The sequence below is a fragment of the Cynara cardunculus genome, assembly GCF_001531365.2.
Source record: "Cynara cardunculus var. scolymus isolate 2C chromosome LG 14, CcrdV1, whole genome shotgun sequence".
Taxonomy (NCBI): Eukaryota; Viridiplantae; Streptophyta; class Magnoliopsida; order Asterales; family Asteraceae; genus Cynara; species Cynara cardunculus.
The window spans coordinates 12,108,677-12,128,250 of record NC_037541.1 but is presented as its reverse complement, the minus strand read 5'-3'; the positions used below and the strand labels follow the sequence as shown (position 1 = coordinate 12,128,250).

At 36.7% G+C, this 19,574-nt stretch overlaps 2 protein-coding genes across 3 annotated transcripts; one reads left to right on the top strand and one right to left on the bottom strand.

Moving 5' to 3' along the window:
• Positions 1-10,892: 10,892 nt before the first annotated feature.
• On the top strand, positions 10,893-12,585 carry LOC112526672. The gene is made up of 3 exons (XM_025137051.1): positions 10,893-11,523; positions 11,609-11,726; positions 11,820-12,585. Exons 1-3 carry the CDS (start codon positions 10,942-10,944, stop codon positions 12,302-12,304), a joined length of 1,185 nt encoding a protein of 394 aa, XP_024992819.1. The 5' UTR covers positions 10,893-10,941; the 3' UTR covers positions 12,305-12,585.
• Positions 12,586-14,832: 2,247 nt separating this feature from the next.
• On the bottom strand, positions 14,833-19,228 carry LOC112526965 (zinc finger CCCH domain-containing protein 48-like). Of its 2 annotated transcripts, XM_025137419.1 has the most exons (10): positions 19,084-19,228; positions 18,599-18,831; positions 17,988-18,510; positions 17,809-17,904; positions 17,211-17,300; positions 16,990-17,091; positions 16,635-16,781; positions 15,801-15,980; positions 15,482-15,579; positions 14,833-15,110 (listed from the first exon to the last, which is right to left on the bottom strand). In XM_025137419.1, the coding sequence occupies exons 2-10, from the start codon at positions 18,634-18,636 to the stop codon at positions 14,966-14,968; spliced, it is 1,419 nt and encodes a 472-aa protein (XP_024993187.1). In that variant the 5' UTR covers positions 18,637-18,831; positions 19,084-19,228; the 3' UTR covers positions 14,833-14,965. The 2 variants fall into 2 exon arrangements, with proteins under 2 accessions (XP_024993187.1, XP_024993188.1); XM_025137420.1 differs by lacking the exon at positions 18,599-18,831.
• Positions 19,229-19,574: the final 346 nt, after the last annotated feature.

The following is a 19,574-nucleotide window of genomic DNA, read 5'->3' as shown; positions in this document are numbered from 1 at the left end:
TATTTATTCAAAAAATCAATTTAGTTTTTTGACATTTTAGTGGACATGACCTCTAATAGGAGTACTAGGAGAGGGAGGACTAGGGTAGCATACTAGTTTTGAGGGTGGGAGCTACCATGGTTGAACACAAGGGAGTTAAATAGGTTGGGGTAGAGGGCTGGCATTTTAGGCAGGAGATGTGTTGTTTGGCCTTTTTTGCTCTATGTATCCTGTCTTTCCTACCTTTTCGTATGTTATCAATGCACATACTCGTTACTTTTTCGTCACTTTTTTCAGGCTTCTTTCACCATATGTTAATCTTTATTTCTCCCAATTTTGTTTACTCACACTCTAGCACAAGTCGGGGGCCTTCATGGAAATAGTCGTTTACCCTGTTGGGGTAGAGGTCACTTGTGCGTACATCTCACCCCTCCCACACCCTACTTTCGAGTGGGAAAACGGATCAGTTTCGTTTGGTTTTTTATGTTATTTTAGGTGCTTTCGTAGATTCTTTTCTATATAAATAGCATAGTAAGCATCTTACAGGGCTATTTCTATAAATAACCTATAAAAGTCACTTTGACAAAAACTAACTTTCTAGTGTATTTTCATGATTTCATGGGGGCATTTTACACCAGAGGCAGAGGCAGATCATTAGTAGGTCATTAAGATTAAAAAAAGGTCATGCTCCTAATTGGAAACTCACTAAACGGCCTGCATATTACACATATAATATAATAAAATGTTAAGCAAATATTAAAATGGGTGGTTGATTTGTAATGGTTACAAAAGACCGACCATCAAACGGTTTGGTATGGTTCAGTTTGATTTGGTGGTTTTAGGGCTTCTTTGTTCAACCCAATCGTTTAAGGTTTTGGCACACTACTGGTAGATTTGTAATGGTTACAAAACTTTACTCCATTTTTACCCTTGTAAGTTATGCAATAGTTAATTGCCTTCACACACAGAAAGATAAATTATGTTGATTGTCCTTGATTAGCCAAGCAAGTGACATCATGAGGTCCAAAAATCCTGAAGTGACTAACGTATTGGAAGGAAGAGAGTAAATCTAGTATTTGTTTCTTATTTTATTTACACATACAATTTATCAGCGTTACAAAAAATAATATGTAACAACTCATCCCACATGAATAGAAAATGGGATTTGTAAGCTCCTTATAAGCCTCAAGTTGTGGGCTACCAATAACTTCCACCATGGTTTTAAGTTGAATCGGAAGTTATATGGCCAGACTGTTACTTTGGGCTTTGGGGTGTTACAAAATACTCCCTCTAAACCAGACCACACGAGCCCAGTAAACCCTGCCTTAGATCACTCTCCAAAAGAGCTTTCCAACATATATACAAAAGAAATGGTCCAAGTCTAGCCGACATGAGACTCCAATAGTCACATTAATTGCAACTCAAGAGCTTTCCGAAAACAAAAATGTTGCAATGGTCATGGGACATCCAAAAATAAGAGGTGACAATTTTTGCACAAAACAAGGTTCTAGTAATGTGAAACAAAATGAAATTTAAGAGACCGCATGATTGTCACCTGCTGAATAAGCTCTAGGTTCGACCAAAAGCGCCCTGCCTCGACACATCTCCACTGCTATAACAAAGAGAACTAACCCAGCATAGGCAAAAGAAACTATAAGGTAGAAATTCAACATATAAAACATGCATTTCCATAATGTTATTAATATAACAAAAGCTGAATAATTCTTAAATTCAAATAGTTATAACTTATAAGGAAAAAGTACATATGTCATCACATCATCAACTCATCTGTAACATGCTTCCGGTGTCAGGCCTCGAAAATCCTTGAGTCTTGGCCAAATAAAATCTTTAAGAGCATCTCCGACAAATTCTTTATAATTTCGGAGAAGCAAAAGTCAAAATCTCCAAAAAGAAAAAGAATACAATCAACTTTAGAAATTTTTCTGTTTTGTATATATTTTTTTTGAATAACCTGGATATCCAACCCGCTATGCGAGCTGCCTAATCCCAAGGCGACCACCTGCTTTGCAGATAGCCCGAAGTCAGAGCATTTGAACCTCCGTGGCCACAAGGCGATTTTTATTCCTCCTTGGGTTTGACCTGAGACCTCCTAGTACTTTTGACCTTTTGAGTCAAGCTCAAACCAATCAGGCACCCCATGTTGGTTATTGTTTTGTTTTGTATATTTCAACCTTAATTATACTATACTATTAAATATTCAATAGATTTGATATAACTTTCAAATAAATTTTATATGAAACAATAACTCATTCAACCTTTGATGTGTGTAATTCTCAGTTCTTATTTGTTACCAATTTGATGTAAATTTTCTCATTTTCATGAAATTTTTGTGCCTTGAAGAAAACCCTAAATCATACGGAGTGCAGTGTTTCAAACTAATTTACAATCAAGAATGCAAACTAAATTAAGTTCAGCAAGCAAAATTAAACACCCATCTCACAAAAACCGACAATAAACAACCCCAAAAGGCAAAAACCATCCAAAATTTAATCAAATCACTCGACCAAGAGTAAATTGAGTGCTACATTACCTTGGATAAGAAGTTGATGGCGCGGAAGGCAATGCGTCCACCATTAGGGTTTCTATAGAGAACTTCAATTGAGGTTTCATGATGAACAATTGTTTTGTTAGCAAATGGGAACCTTCTGTTTGCGAATAGGGTTTATGTAAACCCCAAAATTTCCCGCCAACTCCCATTTTCCTGAAAATTAAACAAAAGATCGATTGCTCCCGTTTAACTGAGATTCCGATGATCATGATCACTCGTAATCCCATAGCTTTCTGTGGTTTTGAAGAATGGTGATTGAGCGGGAGGGCGAAAAGGAAGAAGGAGACGACCGAGTCAACTCAAACCCAGATTTAATTTAAACTTTTTATTCGTTTGAACTACGGTCACGTTATCGTTGATTTTACAATAAGGTCTTAATCTTATAATTATTGGATTGTAGGTGTAAACTGCGTTAGGTACAAACTGTATATACCGCATTGCATTTCACAGTAGGATTTTCCATTTTGTGGTTTGGCCTCAAACCGTAGCAACACACAACGCGAACACCCCTACTATTACCTATAAGCGCTTACCTAATAAGCGTTTGGTAAACAACCCCTAAGTTCGGGATTTTCTGATTCTGCTGAAGTCATATCCAAGTTATGACTTTAGGTATATGAACGATAATTCTAACCGTAAATCACCATCAATCAGTACATCATGTGCAAGGTGATCAGGCAAACAATGACGTTAAACACAAACTCATATGCTTCACTGATCGCAAAACCAATCCGTCGAGCCCCCAACATCTAAAGATTAGTTCATGTTGAGGATGGTAGCAAACAAGTAAAACGTAAGAGAATTCATAAAAACAAACACGTCGCAATCKTATACGGTTTAGAGTGAAAATCTTGTTTTTGTTGAATACCCGCTACCATGTAACGAGAACAACTTCAAATCTTCAATCATGACGCGTTCTCCCAGCTCTTGATATCGCAAAGGTAGCCCGATATCGTACCGAACCCGAGTATTTTTTGTAAGGATGAATGAATCAATAAAACCGTAGCTAATAACTTTAAACACATGAACTAGGGACATAAGCGACTGTAGGCACGAGTTGGATCGAACATGTTGCTTTCAGGTCGCGACTTTAGTAGCGTGGCTAGGTGACGTAACTCTTTGTTTTGGTTGGCTTTGGGCATTCTTTGAGCGTCGTTTTCATCTGGAGAAGTCTTCAAAACTATTTTTCAAACTTGGGCTCGTGAATTTCTCGAAAATGACTAAAACGTTCTTGATTTGTTCAGATCCCTCTATTAATCGATTGATGTACATTACTCGTGATAAACCGTCAAAAATGGAATGTGGCATGTCAAATACGTTAAAACCGATGTTATCTTCTAAATACATAAAAATAAATTGTTCTCATTTTGGTCCAAATTGGTATCCTTATTAGGGATTTAGGGGTGCTCATGGGGTGGATTGATCGGATTGAAAACATTTAAACAACCTAATTCAATGCTTGCGGTTTGAAAAATCTTAACCCAACCCATATGGGTTGGTCGGGTTGATATTTTAGTACATTAAAATATTCTTTTAACCTAGAATATAGTATTTCTCTACTCATAATTTCTTTTTCATCATCAACCATTTGATACAATTTATCCATATTTCTTACGTATATCAGATTCAGTTAATTTTCTCAATTTACATATATATGTTCACAGTTACTGAACATATATACGAATAAGTAAAGATGTTAATAGATTAAAAATATGTATATATGAAGAGCATACATGATAGTGTAATTGTCTAATGTACATATTAATATAAATTCAACAATTATATCAAACCCAAAAAATAAAAGGATATCGAGTTCATCAGGTTGGGTTGGATTCAAATAATAGTAACTCAATATCAACACAATACCTACAGTTTGACAATTTTACAACTCGATTAGACATTGGATTGTTTTGGGTTGAGTTATTTCATGTTTGGTTGGGTTGGGTCGATCGGGTTGGTTGGGTTTTTGAGCACCCTTAATCCTTATAGTCTGTTAACAATTTATTTCAGCTTAAACCATTTTAACTTCAGTTAAACGTTATTTATCTGAGAAATTAAGCTCGAATCACTAGTTCACAATCCGAGTATGATTCACAATACTGTTTGAGAGTAAACAATTATCATACGAAACTGTTATTAGTTCCCATGTTCTTAGTTTTCCAGTTTATGACTGATATGGTTTTGTCCCGTTACACGTTCCTATTTGTTACCGATTTTATATCATCCTCTAAATTACATCCTTATCGCAAATTTTAAACGTTTTTATTATTAATTTTCATAAAAAGAACGGTCTAAAATAAACAAAAATGTGAATAATCAAATAATCATGTATCTGTAAACGATAATTAAACTCAAACAGATGTTACACAAGATCTATTTTATATATATATATATATATATATATAACCATGGGTGTTCAGATCAACTTACGCGTACTTCGCTTAATCATACGGGACTCAGAGATTAACAGTCTGACAAACCCATAAACCGTACCGTCGATCTAAGGGGGCTTAATATGTGCAATCTAATCGCGCATTTGGTACGCAGCACAATGTTTTTTTTCGTCCCATATTTGATGCAGCATCAGACCAGATAGGACAAGACGAAGGCATTATCTGAACGAGACAAAAATGCATTTCTTCTTACCCACCAAAATATAAACAGAAAGTAATGATATGGAATAAGATTGGTAAATTACTAAACTACCGATGTCAAATTAAAACATCACACGTCACTTCACTCTCGAGATTTTGTGTATCTTACAGTCCAATAAATGTGATCATAAGACACCCAGTACGATAATTTACAACGTGGGTCCAAGTCATTCGACTCGATTTCATTTCGGCCGAAATCTCGAACCGAACAAAATAACATATTATATTCAGATATTAAAAAATAAAAAAATAATAATATTTAATTATTGAGAGGAAAAAGAGGCCACGTTATCCCACACTCAGTATCAAAAATATATTTATTTGTATGCGTCTTAGGAAACATCTTCATGTTCCCTAAAAAAATTGTTTTTTTTTAATATTTTAATTTCTCGTATTTAAAACATTGTATTCAAATCATGCCTATCGAGACATATGTCCAAAAACAATACTGAATACACGTTTTTACCTGTATCTTGATCAAATCTGTGTTTTTATCTGGTTTTAATTTAAAGAAATACAGTTGACACGTGAAAATGAGTTGGAAGTAGATAGCAGTGAAGTTTCTTTACATCTTCCCATGTCTTTATTTATATCAACACCATATCTTTATACTAATCTCCAAACTTGGACTGCTTTATCTATCAGTGGTTTAATCCGACTCCGTATTGCTATATTTGATAAATTTGTTGACTAATAAATTAGCTGTTAACTGAAACACCAGTTGTTGGGTAATAAACAAGTTTTTTTAAGTATATAATATTTATATATGACAAATAGAAAAAATAAACTCACACACCATCCTCACATTTGGTGAAGTTTGAACCCTTCAACTACTAGGAGACCAATGACTCACATACCGCTAGGCTATAGACCTTTGGTGGCTAATAAACAAATTGTTAGTTGATAAACTTAGTTTGGGAAAACCTAACTGATAAACTATATGATAATGTAACCCTTTGAAACCAACAAACCATTCCGACCGACAGTAAGAATTTCTTTGAATATGTCCTTGAATTTATCTGATATGCGAGTAAAACTCAAATTGGAGAAGAATATGGTCATTGAGTTCCTTTTATTGGAACTATGTTTCTACTTATTTTTGTTGCTAATTGGACAGACGCTTTTTTACCTTGAAAAATCACAAAATTACCTCATGGAGTTAACGGGAGTTAGGGGTTTGTTTGTTTACCTCTTAATAGTTCCATTAAGAAACAGTCTCTGAATCGTTAAGAGGTGAATCTTATTTGGCAAAAAAAGGTCTACCTCTTAATGGTTCTAAAACCTTCTGAATTATTTTGTATCATGGGTCTTCCTTAATCATTCAACGTCCTAATTTCTTTGTAAATAACCAGTTGAAGCATTAACCGGTTATCATGCTGATGTGGCGAGTGATGTGGTATTCAACTCAGTATTATTTGCTGGCGTGGTTAGTGACATGGATTTTTTTTTAATCTAAACTTAGTCTTTTTTTTTAATCTAAAATTAGTTTTCAACCGGTTACACGGATACTTAAATGTTTAAAACTTTACATTTTAGTTACCAAAATGGAAGTTTTGAAAGTACGTCACCCAAAATAATAATCAAGTTAAGATACATTACTTTTTCATGCAATTTGCCCTAAATAAGTCCTTAAACTTGCCGAATCAAGCAAACTAATCATTGAACATACTGATATCGATATATTTTTGTCAAATTTTTATGATATCTTCATATTTATATTTTATTAAAATTAAAAACATCATCGTTTTTTCAAAATCACATAAAACCATATTATAACATCGACTGAGATAAATAATAAAATAAAATATTAAAATCAAGATTTATCTTGCTGTACTATGCGAGTACCCTTTTAGTAGTTGTTAAACGCTCGATATTCACCGACCCTTTTTTTCATTAAAATATTAGATAAATAATAATAATAAATATATAAATATAAATAATGATAAAATTTAGGTATTTTTACTCCGGTCCAAAATGAGTCTCCTGGCTTTTGTCTGGTTGTGAACAGTCAAAGACCAACCCATATCTTGTCTCTCAAACAAATATTTTGCTTCATTCAATGTATTATCATTGGATCCTTTCTATTTTATTCATTTTATAATAATATTTTAATTTTTCATTATTCTATATAAATATTTTTGTCATTTATCGAAAATAACAATGCCGATATCTGAATTTGAAATCACTGCTTTATATCTGGTATCCGGCATAATTCACAGAACATTATGTAGTTTTGTAAGAGTAGGGATAGTGATTTGCCCATTCCAGGTAGGGAACCTGGCTCACCCGACCCGTTCTGCTAAAACAGGTCTCGAGACCGGGGATCCTCGGTAGACTCAAACCGGGATTGGGGACAGGGCCTGGGAGCGTATTCCCCAACCCGCCCCATACCCGGTATATAATTTTATTAATATATGTATAAATATATATATATACATTATTTATTCTTTAAAATTAGGTTTTGACCGAGAACAAGGATTGGGGTTTGACCAGGGTATGACCAAAAAATAAACTGGGGATGAGATATTAATCCTCGTACCTGTCGAGGGCCGTTCATATAAACCGGGGCCAGGGATTAGAAAACTCGTCTCATCTCCTCCCTGTTGCCATGCCTATATAAGAGGGGTGAGGGTTTACGTAATTTTGTTTTAGAAAAACCGAAGTTTGTTTTTAAAATAGATGAAAGAAACATAGGGGTCGTTTGGTTCGTGGAATTTGAAGGAATTTGATGGAATTGAAATGACAAATTCCTTTGACAAAATTCAAATTCTTTTGTTTGGTTCATTTCTTGAAATGGATGGAATCCTTCAAATTCCATTGAATTCCACAAATTAATGAATTCGTCATTCTTTGGCATAATGGAAGGAATTGAATTTCATCACCACCCACCACGACCATGCTACTATTGTTCGTCATGCCACATCCCTAACCCCCTACCACCACCATCCCTACTATGATCATGCTACTATCATTACTGTCACGCCCCTAATCTAACCCCCACCACCACACCATTGTTGTCGTCGTTACAACTGTCATTCACCCACCCTACTCCAACCACCACTAACCACCATGCCATTATTGTTGCCATCATAACCACCCACTTCCTGCCACCCGACCACTATCCCACCATTGTCGTCATCACAGCTACCACCCCGCCACCCATTCCCACCGCCCCGCCCCTCCTCTTCACCCCGCCCCTAACCTAACCCCCACACCACTATTGTCGTCTTCACAACCTGCACTCACTCGCACCCCACCCTACCCCAACCCAACCCACCACTAAACATCATGGCACTATTGTTGTCGTCATATCCACTCACTGCCAGGCCCCCAGCCACCCAACCACTATCCCAACACTATCATTATCACAACTACCACCTACCCCTACCCACCCCACCATACCGCCCGCCCCACCTTGCCCTACTCCACCCTACCACTAACACCATCCTGATATTGTAATCGTCACAGCTACCACCCTGCCACCTACTTCCCCACTCTAGCCCCACCCCACTGTCTCGCCCCACCCTACCTGCCCCCAGCAACCCCCACATATGGATGGGGTGGGGGCAAGAGTGATGTTATTGTGTGTATTTAGTATTTCAGATAATTTTAACCTTGTTTTTATTATATAATTATAATTCAAAATAGAAAATGTTAAAAATTAAAATAATTAGTTTATAGTATTCGGAGAAATAAATTTTTATGATGATATGATTATTGAAGAGTCGAATCAATTTTTATATTATTTTAACAAAAAAATAGCGTATTTATCAATGCTCAGAACATTACAATAGGAATTTAGCTCTTTTTTTAATTAACATGGATATCCAACCTCAAGACAACTACCTGCTTTACGGGGACTCTGGAGTCATCGCATTTAAACCTCCATGGTCACAATGGGATTTTATTCCTCATTGGATTTGAACCTGAGACCTCTATACACTTTTGACTTTGGAGCTCAAACTCAAACCAATCAGACACCACCTTTGTGGTTGAAATTTAGCTCTTCCTACCATTAGACTGGAGAGCCAACACCAGTGGATGGTATAACAAAGAATTGTGATTGCCTAGCTAACATATAGGAACCGTAATTTTGTTTATTCTAGCAAAGTGAACTCTAAATGACACCTTAGACTTTAGGATTGTTTTGCATGGTTTTAAGAACTGATATGTCTGAACTCAATATCTTCCCCCTAGTGTTGCTTCGAAGCGTTTACTACAGCCCGAGAATCCATTTTTAGGTGGCGTTTGTTTTTTAAGAGGTGCTGAAGTCTGATTTCACTTCTGATTTTTAAGAGGTGGTGTTGAAGTCTGAAATCTGAATCAGTCAAACTGTTTGTTTTTCTAAACTGACAAACGTCTGAAGTCTGAAGTCTGAATCAATAGTTTGCTTTTGTAACCATCAAAACATATGAATATGTATAATTACTGATTTCACTTCTGTTTATGTTGCCAAGATTCCTTTAAGCCTTCCTTCTCCTCCAATTCAAGCCTTCCATCCTCAATCTCCACCCTCATCCCACCAATATCAACCACCGTCTACCATCACCTCTTCTCTAAAATCCAACGCCTAAATTCATCTCTAAATTCGATGCAAATCTCCATCATGATGAAAACTACAGGGACGAAAATACCTTGATTCACGAGGATAAATGTGCACAACTACTGGTTTGCACAGGAACGAAAACACACAGTGGCAAAAACCCACAGGGAAGAAAACCCTCTTGACTTGGATCTGATTTGGGTCGATTTGAAGCCACCAGAGGCGATGGAGGGTGAAGTCGATCGATTGAGACGGTGAGGAGGGTAAAGTTGATCGATGGAGGGTGAAGTCGCTCGATTGAGAGGGTGAAGTCGATCGAATGATGAAGTAGAAATCGGTTCTCTGGATAGTCTTCAGGATTAAGAGGAAAATAAGTGGCTAGGTTATCACTTAATTTTTAAGAGGAAAATAAGTGGCTAGGTTATCACTTAATTTTTAAGAGGAAAATAAGTGATAAGTAGCTCTGAAAGAAAAAAAAAAACGGTCTGAATTGCCTTATGTCTGACCGAATCAGACATAAGTGGTAAAATAAGAGTTTTAAAAAAAAAAAAAAAACATCACCTTAGTATTGATGTGACAACTTTTCAAATACCGAACACTTTGCAAAATGGTTATAACAAGTTCAAACCACATAAACACATCCAAAAATCATCTCATGCAAACTACTTGGATTGTGACACACTGGTTATGACTCAAGGGAATGTAGCATAAATCTCAATTTATCTGGGTTCAAATTCAGTCACCGCCAAACTTTATGACCATGTAAGGGCCCGTTTAACCAAACCTTCTTATCAGGTAGGTGTTTAGTCAAATGTCCCTAAGTTCACCAGCAACGACTTCAAGACATTTGTGGTCGTCCACAGAATTAATCGGTGCATAAAAAGCTGACTCAAACACCCACACTGAAAAAAAAAAAAATATCTCATGCATGGTATCTTATTACAACTAATTATGTGATTATAATATGATTTATTAAAATAATGTGATTTTTTTTATTATTTAAATGAATATGTGTTTTTTGATCTAATTTTGTCGTTTTATTAGAAGTTTCTAATCGCCTTCTTCTACATGAAGATATATATCTCCCCATCAACGGCAATATGGCATCACCTTCGTCCTCATCCAAACCCTAATCATCATCCTCACAACCATACACACTGAAAACACACAGAGTTCTGGATCGAACTTCATCTTGCATGGCGAATTCTTCCGTTTCTGCTGCATTCATGGAGTCACAATGCGTAATTCAACCTCGCAGGCTCAAAGATTTTCTGCAAGACCAAAACCTACCGTTCCCTCGGCCACGAAAATCCACTATCTCCGTCTTCATCCACGCCGCCGTATCCTCCGTCAAATCCTCCTCCATTTTGCGCCGTAGCATTTCCCGCCGTTTCTCAAAATCTACACGGAGCAACAAAAACGGGTCATCAGGAGGTTTGCCGGAGGCTACGATGGCGAGATCGACTTCTGTGACGGTGAAGGATATATTACGGTGGAAATCGTTCCGTGATTTGGCGGATCTGGAGGAGAATAACGTTCCTCGGCCGTCGGATTTCACGGTTGAGTCTCCTTCTCGATGTACTGCTACCACGACCGCCACCACAACAACATCGGCCGGAACGCCGAGGAGTAGCTGGTGCGATAGTGATTTTACAGTCGGTGATTCACCGGTATGGTGCCGTGGATTTTCCGGCGATATTGAGGTCGCCGATAAGAAGAATTTCCACATCAATGTAGCCAGCGGCGATAGAATCCGCCAGAACACCAGAGATCCAAAGGTAAAACACGGTGATTACCTATAATTCCGATGAAATTTTGTTGATAAAATTTGGGGCTTATGATCATATCTGGATCGTAATACAGGATCACATCGTACGCGAAGAAGAAGAGGAACAATTTAGCCCAATTTCAGTCCTTGATTTTGCACAAGAACATGAAGAAACCTTCTCTTCCTTCCATCAAATCCTCGCGAACATGGACAGTACGTGTTCTTCATACATCATCCAATTCCTATAATTTCTTACTCTTTGTTTCTTAGAAATCAATATTGATCAACGATTTTCTTATTCAATAGGACGAAATTTCATGCTCAAACAACAAATTCAAGAGTTTGAGAATCTCATTGTGGCTGAAGATCATAGTTTAGTGAACAAAAACATCGAATTAGATGACGTTGAATCGTTCATAGTCGAAGAAAAAGCGATCGAACTAATGAATCAGGTCAAAACCACAACCTCAATCGAAGAATCCAACTCAAACATGGATTATTTGTTACTAGACTTCTTTAGGGATGAATTATTTACCAAAAAGGGATTAGAAACCGATAGTGAATTCGAATCAAGGGTTTTGCGGGTGGCAAAATCTTGGATTAGAGGTGAATCCGATGAATCTTTGGAGTGGGAAATAGAGGGTACGAGAGAAATGTGTGTTCGAGAAATCGAAAAGATCATAAACTTGAAAGATTTCAAAGAGGATAAACAAGAAATTGGCATCGAGATCGCGTCAATGGTGTTTGATCATTTGTTAGATGAGTTATCATCGGATCTCGTTAACATTTAGAACTCAGAAAGAAAAAGGCGATAAAGTTTTAGATCGCTCCCTTGACGTTGTGTTGGACGATCAATACTTGATTTGAATCCGCAACATCGATGAGAAGGAATATCGAACGGTTAAAGATAGGTCGGATTTATCTTAGCGAACATACGATCGTAATATATAGTTTAGTATGCGTCATTTATTTTTGACGTTAAGGTAAAATATTGTAAATTACAATAAGTTTTCGCGGTTCTTTCATATTTAATGTATGTTTACAATAATAATGAAATGCTACAATAATTGTCGGAATGTAAGGTTACAGTCGATGGTGTCAAGTTACAATTGGGTCGACCTTTACGTGGTCTGAAAAATGTCAAAACAACATCATCTTGTGAAATTATTTTATACATGAAATACTGTTTATTGATGTATATTACTTAAAATTCAAGATTACAAGTAATTTAGCGTAAGTACACCTTATTAAAACTCTATTTTAAATTCATGTAACTAACTGCAGATAAACATAATCAAATACAGGATAAACATTCATTTTAAATATAGAAAATCTAAAATATAATTAAGATAATTATTGAGTTTTAACAGAATTTTTCATTATTATATTATAAAAAATTATATTATTAAATCAAAAATAAATCACTTTGTTATTAATTCTAAATTGAATTATAATAAAAAATTGAATTAAAAAAGTTATATAAAAAAACAAGAAATATTAAATAGTTAATTTGATATTAATATCGATCTATTTTCTTTTCAAATTTTTATATTATCTTCAAATTTATATTTCATTTAAAAATAAAAACATCACCGTTTTCTTAAAACCACATAAAATTGTATTATATCAATAGAGACACAATAAAAATTGAACATCAAAATCGAGATTTATCTCGCAGCATTGCACGAGTACCATTCTAGCTATAAAAAATATCTCTTTATAATTAAAAATCATTGAGCAAATCGAAAAACAATTAAACAAATTTTTTTAACCGTACCATAAAGTTGAACCTATAACATAAAGTTAATAATTAATATACGTGTATTTTTTTGGCGGTCTGTTCGGTCCAGACCGCTCAAAAAAGGTGCAAACAAACCAGACCGGACTAGATCGCTCAAAAAAGGTGCAAACAAACCAGACCGGACTAGACCGCAGGGGCGGATGCAGTAAGAGGGCGTAGGGGTCCTGGCCCCCCAACAAAAATGTTATATGAAAGCCCAAAAAAAATTTACTTGTATTTTGAGATTAGGTGTAATTGGGCCCCCAACAAGATGAGGTAGGAGGCCCCTCTTCAGTGCAGGAAGAAACGAGAGTCGGAGAGTGAACTGTGATTGTGAAGGGAGTGAAGACATACCGGCAAGGTGGCTACCGCATACACGCCTGCGAGGCTGCCGCTGCGAGTCTTCAACGGTGCGACCGCCGACCTGACCAGGCAACCAGCTGACCTCACTTCTTCAGTTCTTCTCTTCTTCTTCATGACTTCATCACTGCGACTGCGAGCCTGCGACCTCACCTGCTGACTGTTGTGCGCCTGTGCCGCCTGTGTGAGTCACCGGACCGGACACCGTGTGCTGCTGCCGTCTGCTGCAGTGCTGCTGGGCCACTGGCTGCTGCCGTCTTCCTTCTTGGTCTGGCCTTTTCTCTAATTCTCTTGGGTAAAGATTCTAATTTCCAACTTCAATGTGTAGTATTTTAGATTAATTTTGTGGTAATTGATAATTGGTAAATGCTTTAGGTTAGGTATTTTAGGTTAATTTTGTTGGTTAATTTTGTGGTAATTGGTAAATGCTTTAGGTTAGGTATTTTAGGTTAATTTTGTTGCTTAATTTTGTGGTAATTGGTAAATGCTTTAGGTTAGATATTTTAGGTTAATTTTGTTGCTTAATTTTGTGGTAATTGGTAAATGCTTTAGGTTAATTTTGTTGGTTAATTTTGTAGGTAATTTTGGAGTCACTGGATTGAAGCAAATAATTTGGGTAAAAATTCTAATTTCCAAATTCTAGTCTTTAATTTTGATTACTTCTTTGATTTTGTTGCTTGCTTATTGGTGACTTGGTAAATGCTTTATGTTGGGTTAATTTTATAGGCAATTTTGTAGGCAAATCAAATGATAATGTCAAATGTTGGGTTAGTTTTATAGGCCTTAGAAGAGTACTAAAAGATTAAAACATAAGCCTTAGAAGTCACTCTCCACCACATCAATGCATTTGTAGAGTCAATGCCTAGCTTATTTCAACCGCATCAATTATCTTTATTCGGTTAACCGAACAGTTTAATCCTGAAAATGGAAACTCGAAACCTTTTTTGGTTCGGACGAATTGTTCGGTTTCGAAATTTTTTCGACCCTCCTAAACGTGCCCCCAACCATAATAATTTCTAGATCCGCCACTGCTAGACCGCTCAAAAAAGGTGCAAACAAACCAGACCGGACTAGACCGCTCAAACCGCCAAAAACGATCCAGTTTGGATTGGTTCGAAGGTTGCCAGTTACAAACATGATTATTGGATCAATCAAAGATGATATGAAACAGATCCCTACTTTGTCAAAAGATGTAAATTGAATTCATTCAGACCTTTGTGTCAATTTACAATTTACTCCTTCGAGCTATGATGCAAATTTTGCTTCAAACTAACCGAATTAACTTATCGACTAAACGTATTCTCGTTTGCGTTTAACTGGATTTGCATTCGGGTTCTCCATGTAGTTTCCAAACCGAGACCAACCCTGCCGCATCACCCGTAAAGAACAGACCCCCATGACCTATTTGGGTTGTTTGAATGTCCACCGTCGATAAAACTCGACCCCTTCCAACAAACCTATAAACAAACCGTAGATTTCATTACCGACTCCAGTTACAGTCAAGAACCACCTCACAAACTTCAGGACAGATGGTGTGTGTGTGTGTGTATATATATATATATATAGAGAGAGAGAGAGAGAGAGAGCCCGATTCTCATTCGGTTCAAATGAGAATCGCAAATACTTTAAAAACCAATGAACTAATTTTTCAGTGTAGATTCATTGATGAATATACTCATTGATAGAATACAACTACAAGTGAATATATTCATCAATATACATGTTTTGATGAAATTTACAGTGATGAACCCTCCCCCATATAATATATATATATATATATATATATATATATATATATACACACACATATATAGGCAAGAAGACTTACGAGGGCAGATCGTATAAGCAGACACCATTGTCTTTGCATGAACATAGCAAGATCGGCTTCGCTTCTGCATCATGCATCCCACAAAAAGCAAGAACACCCTGCAACAATCGACAAAAGAAACCATTTATTTGACGGGATGAGAGAGAAAGGTCATAAACATAACTATCAAACTCTGTATACCCATCCCGAGGCTGGGGTACAGGGTCAAATACACGTAGACTAATCCCCTACCCCAAAGAGTAGAGTAACCGTTTTCATGAGGACCCCTGGTAAAAGGTTAGACCCATAAAAACAAATGTATGTGACGTTAACTACTTACATCATCCACATCATGTTCGTAAACTTCCTCAATGTTGCCACTTCCGGTTGCAGCCCAAACCTTAATCTTTTTATCCAAGGAACCCGACAACAAATAATGATCCCAACATAGAACCGTTGTTACATCATCCGTATGCCCATTTAAAACATGCACACACTCTAGAGATTCAGCATCCCACACCTGTGAAAGAAGTCGAACCACAATCAGAAAAAGGGCTCAAAAACCCAACTTGAGAAAAAATCAACGAGTCACACACTAAGCATAGCAATTTTACTAAGATCCAATTGTATTCCAGAAGCTCGTGGCATTGGTCCCGACAAACCCCAAGCTTCACTCATTTACGTTAAATAATAAATAAAAAGGCCATTTGAAAACGGTAAAATCTCAATTTGATGCGAACACCCAAATCCTCTATATATATATATATATATATATAGAGAGGTTGGTTATTATACAACCCTTGTCATTTGTGCAACCAATACAACCTAATCTCAACCGTCCATTTCATTTGATTAATATGTGATTTTATAGAGGTTTTGATTATTTTCTAATATAAAGTATTAATCATAATTAATGAACCGTATTCATCTTCCATAAATATTTAAATAATAATAAATGAACTCTAATCATTTCCATAAATATTTCAATTTATTGGGTTGTATTGGTTGTACAAATGCGATAGGTTGTATTTGAAATAAACCCTATATATATATATATATATATATATATATATATCATACTGTGGCATATTGAAGTTGTGTTTGTGTGTAATCAAGTATGCATGAATCTTTAAAGAAAAGATCATCAAAATATAACGATTGAAGCAAAACATACTCGTATAGTTTGGTCGGCAGAACCCGAGAAGAGCCTTTTAGCTCCAACAATAAGCGAAAGTACGGATTTGGTGTGACCCACCAAAGATGTTGGTTCTCCGGAGAAACTGGTTTCTGAAGTAGATTTCCAAGACAATACAGTACCATCCTGCATCAAGAAAAAAAAAACAAATACATATTAATATCAACTTCTACACCAACCGAACCACACAAGCACTGAAATCCCACTCGGAGGTGGGGGGTACATAGACGTTTCTCGAGTTTTTCCTTTGAAGAATTTGAAGAAAGGAGATGACTTAACAAAAAAAACAAACTGAAGACAACGATCACATCAATACGGTTAGGCGTTTGTTTACCTCCATTCCAGCAAAAAGAATGTCTTCAAACATAGTAATTGCGTTAACTTGACCACCATTTCCTCGAATGACGAGTTCATGCTGTGTGTTGAGGTTCCAAGCCTAGAGTATCACAAGTATAAACCCATATAGTTAACAAGATTTGGCACCAACGGCTACTAGATACTTTGCAATAAAATACGATATACGTTTCAAAATCATCCATCAGCATGTGGATCTACCTTAATCATATCTCGCAGCCCAACAAAAATCCACGGACCTTCATTGACCAAAGTCGCACACTCGTCATCAAAGTCAAGAACCGCCCCACACTGACCAACATAAAAAAGATAGTATCACCATCATGATAAGTCATCATATGAGCACCAAAAATATCACAAGCCTAAACCAAACTAACGCAGTAAATCCCACTCAGAGGTGGTGTTTGGTGGTGGGATGTAAGCAAATGTGACCCCTACTCCAAAGAGTAGAGCAACAGTTTTCATGACCAACACAAAAAGATAGTACCAATATCATGATAAGTCAGTCATATGAGCACGAAAAATATATTTCACAAGGCTAAACCAAACTAACACAATATATCCCCCTCATATATGGGGTTTGGGGGTGGGATGTATGCAAACCTGACCTCTACTCCAAAAAGTAGAGCGGGATGTACTAACCGTACCAGATATCGTCGACTCACGGTTTATAAATCGCATCTGATACAGTCTCTAATAAAGACAACTTTTGTTCCCCTCCCCAACTGATGTGGGCTCTTACAATGACTACTTTTGTGAAATTCCACGAGGCTAAACGATTTAAGCAAATCAAACAAACCTGTCCACTATTACAATCCCAAACTCGCAAAGATTTGTCCTTGCTACCACAATAAAGCTTGTTGGATCCAGATGGCAACGCAATCCCAGTTACGGCCTGAATAAAAAACTTTGATAAATAAACAAGTTCATAATCTAGAACGGAACGAAGAAAAATGACAAAACTTGGCATGCATTTACCTTAGTATGCCCTTCCAACCGAGACACCATTGAGAGCCCATTACCACTGAACCATGAATGCAAGTTTTCACACTTATCGCCCTTTTTGCAGCTCTCAGTCACCCAGTAATTACACAACTTATGCTTCTTCTGCTGGATCTTTGGGATGCTTTTACTTTGACCAACATTTACTTCGGTCAACTTTTGTTGGGTCTTCAGGGTACTTTTACTCTGATTTTGGCAACAGTCCAGTTTGTTCTTCAAAATGGTTCGTTGAGCATTCTCAATGGGCGGTGAATTCTCAGATTTAAAAGAAACGGGATTCTTCCAAGTATACTTTGATTGTTTGGATGAAGTTTTAGCTGGTTGTGAGTGCAAAAATTTGCATGGATTTCTGGTGCATCTTCCTTCCAACCAATATTTGCAGACTGCAGTTTGCACTTGATGATTTCTTGCAATATTTTCTTGATTTCCTTTTCCAAGCCTCTTGAAAAGAGATACATCTGTCTTCACGGAGAATCTTTTATCCGCTTTCTTTGACATACTAAATAAAATAGACACTGATGATTAGTTCTCTTATCGAACAGATTCCTTCTCTTCGAGAAGATAACCACAACAGTAACCGAATTAACCTCGATCCAAGAGTCCTTCCCATGATCATAACCCTCATGACTCATGAACGATGTTTCGAATTCGAAGTCAGAAAATTGTTGATCATTGCATCCATTAGGGTCCCAAACAACATCGATGACAGAACCCATTTGTTCCAGAAAGCCGATCATTCATCACAAGCCTCCATAGATGCTTTCAAGTTACAGTTTCAAATATAATCTAATAACGAATCAAACCCAATCCATACCCAACCCTAAAAGATCAGAAGAATCAACACATAACACGTAAATAAACAAAAACCCTAACGGAAAAATCCTCAATCTATTGGACATTTGGACCACCATCTTGAATCGTGAGAATCAGATCCAATCATTTGTCGCAGTCCCATGAAGAACAGAAGGTCGACAATTTGATCGAGATACATGTATATATTTAAAACAGGAAAAGTCCTAGGGTAACAAAGATCGAGAAATATATTGATCGTAGCCGCGATAAGCTATCAAACCTGTTGATTGAACGTATCTTGAAACAGCTAATGAAGCCTTCGAGGGATCGGAGTAATCAAAATCAACGCGATCAAGATGTGAAATTTACGATTAGGGTTAGAATCTTGAGGGATGGATGAGGGATTGAAGGTGTGAATATGAATTGTGATTTGGGGTTTCCTTTATAGAGGCACTGGTCCACCATCTTTTGCTTGGAAGCTAAGTTTGGACTCGGACGGGAAGTCAAGAGAGGAAAATACATCTCAATTTTAATCAGGCGTGTTTGAGGTCTGGTTTGGTCGGTTTAACCTTTCAAACTACAAACCAAATCATAATAACGGTTTATAAAATTTTCAAACCAAACAGTTTGACATCAAGTGACCAGACCGGTCAAACCAGACCACGAAAAGATGGTCAGATCTGACCGGTTTAGACGGTTTGGACCTTTAATGGACTTTAAATATTAGACTTAAAAAACATATATAATTCAGAATTTTAGATTAAATATTCA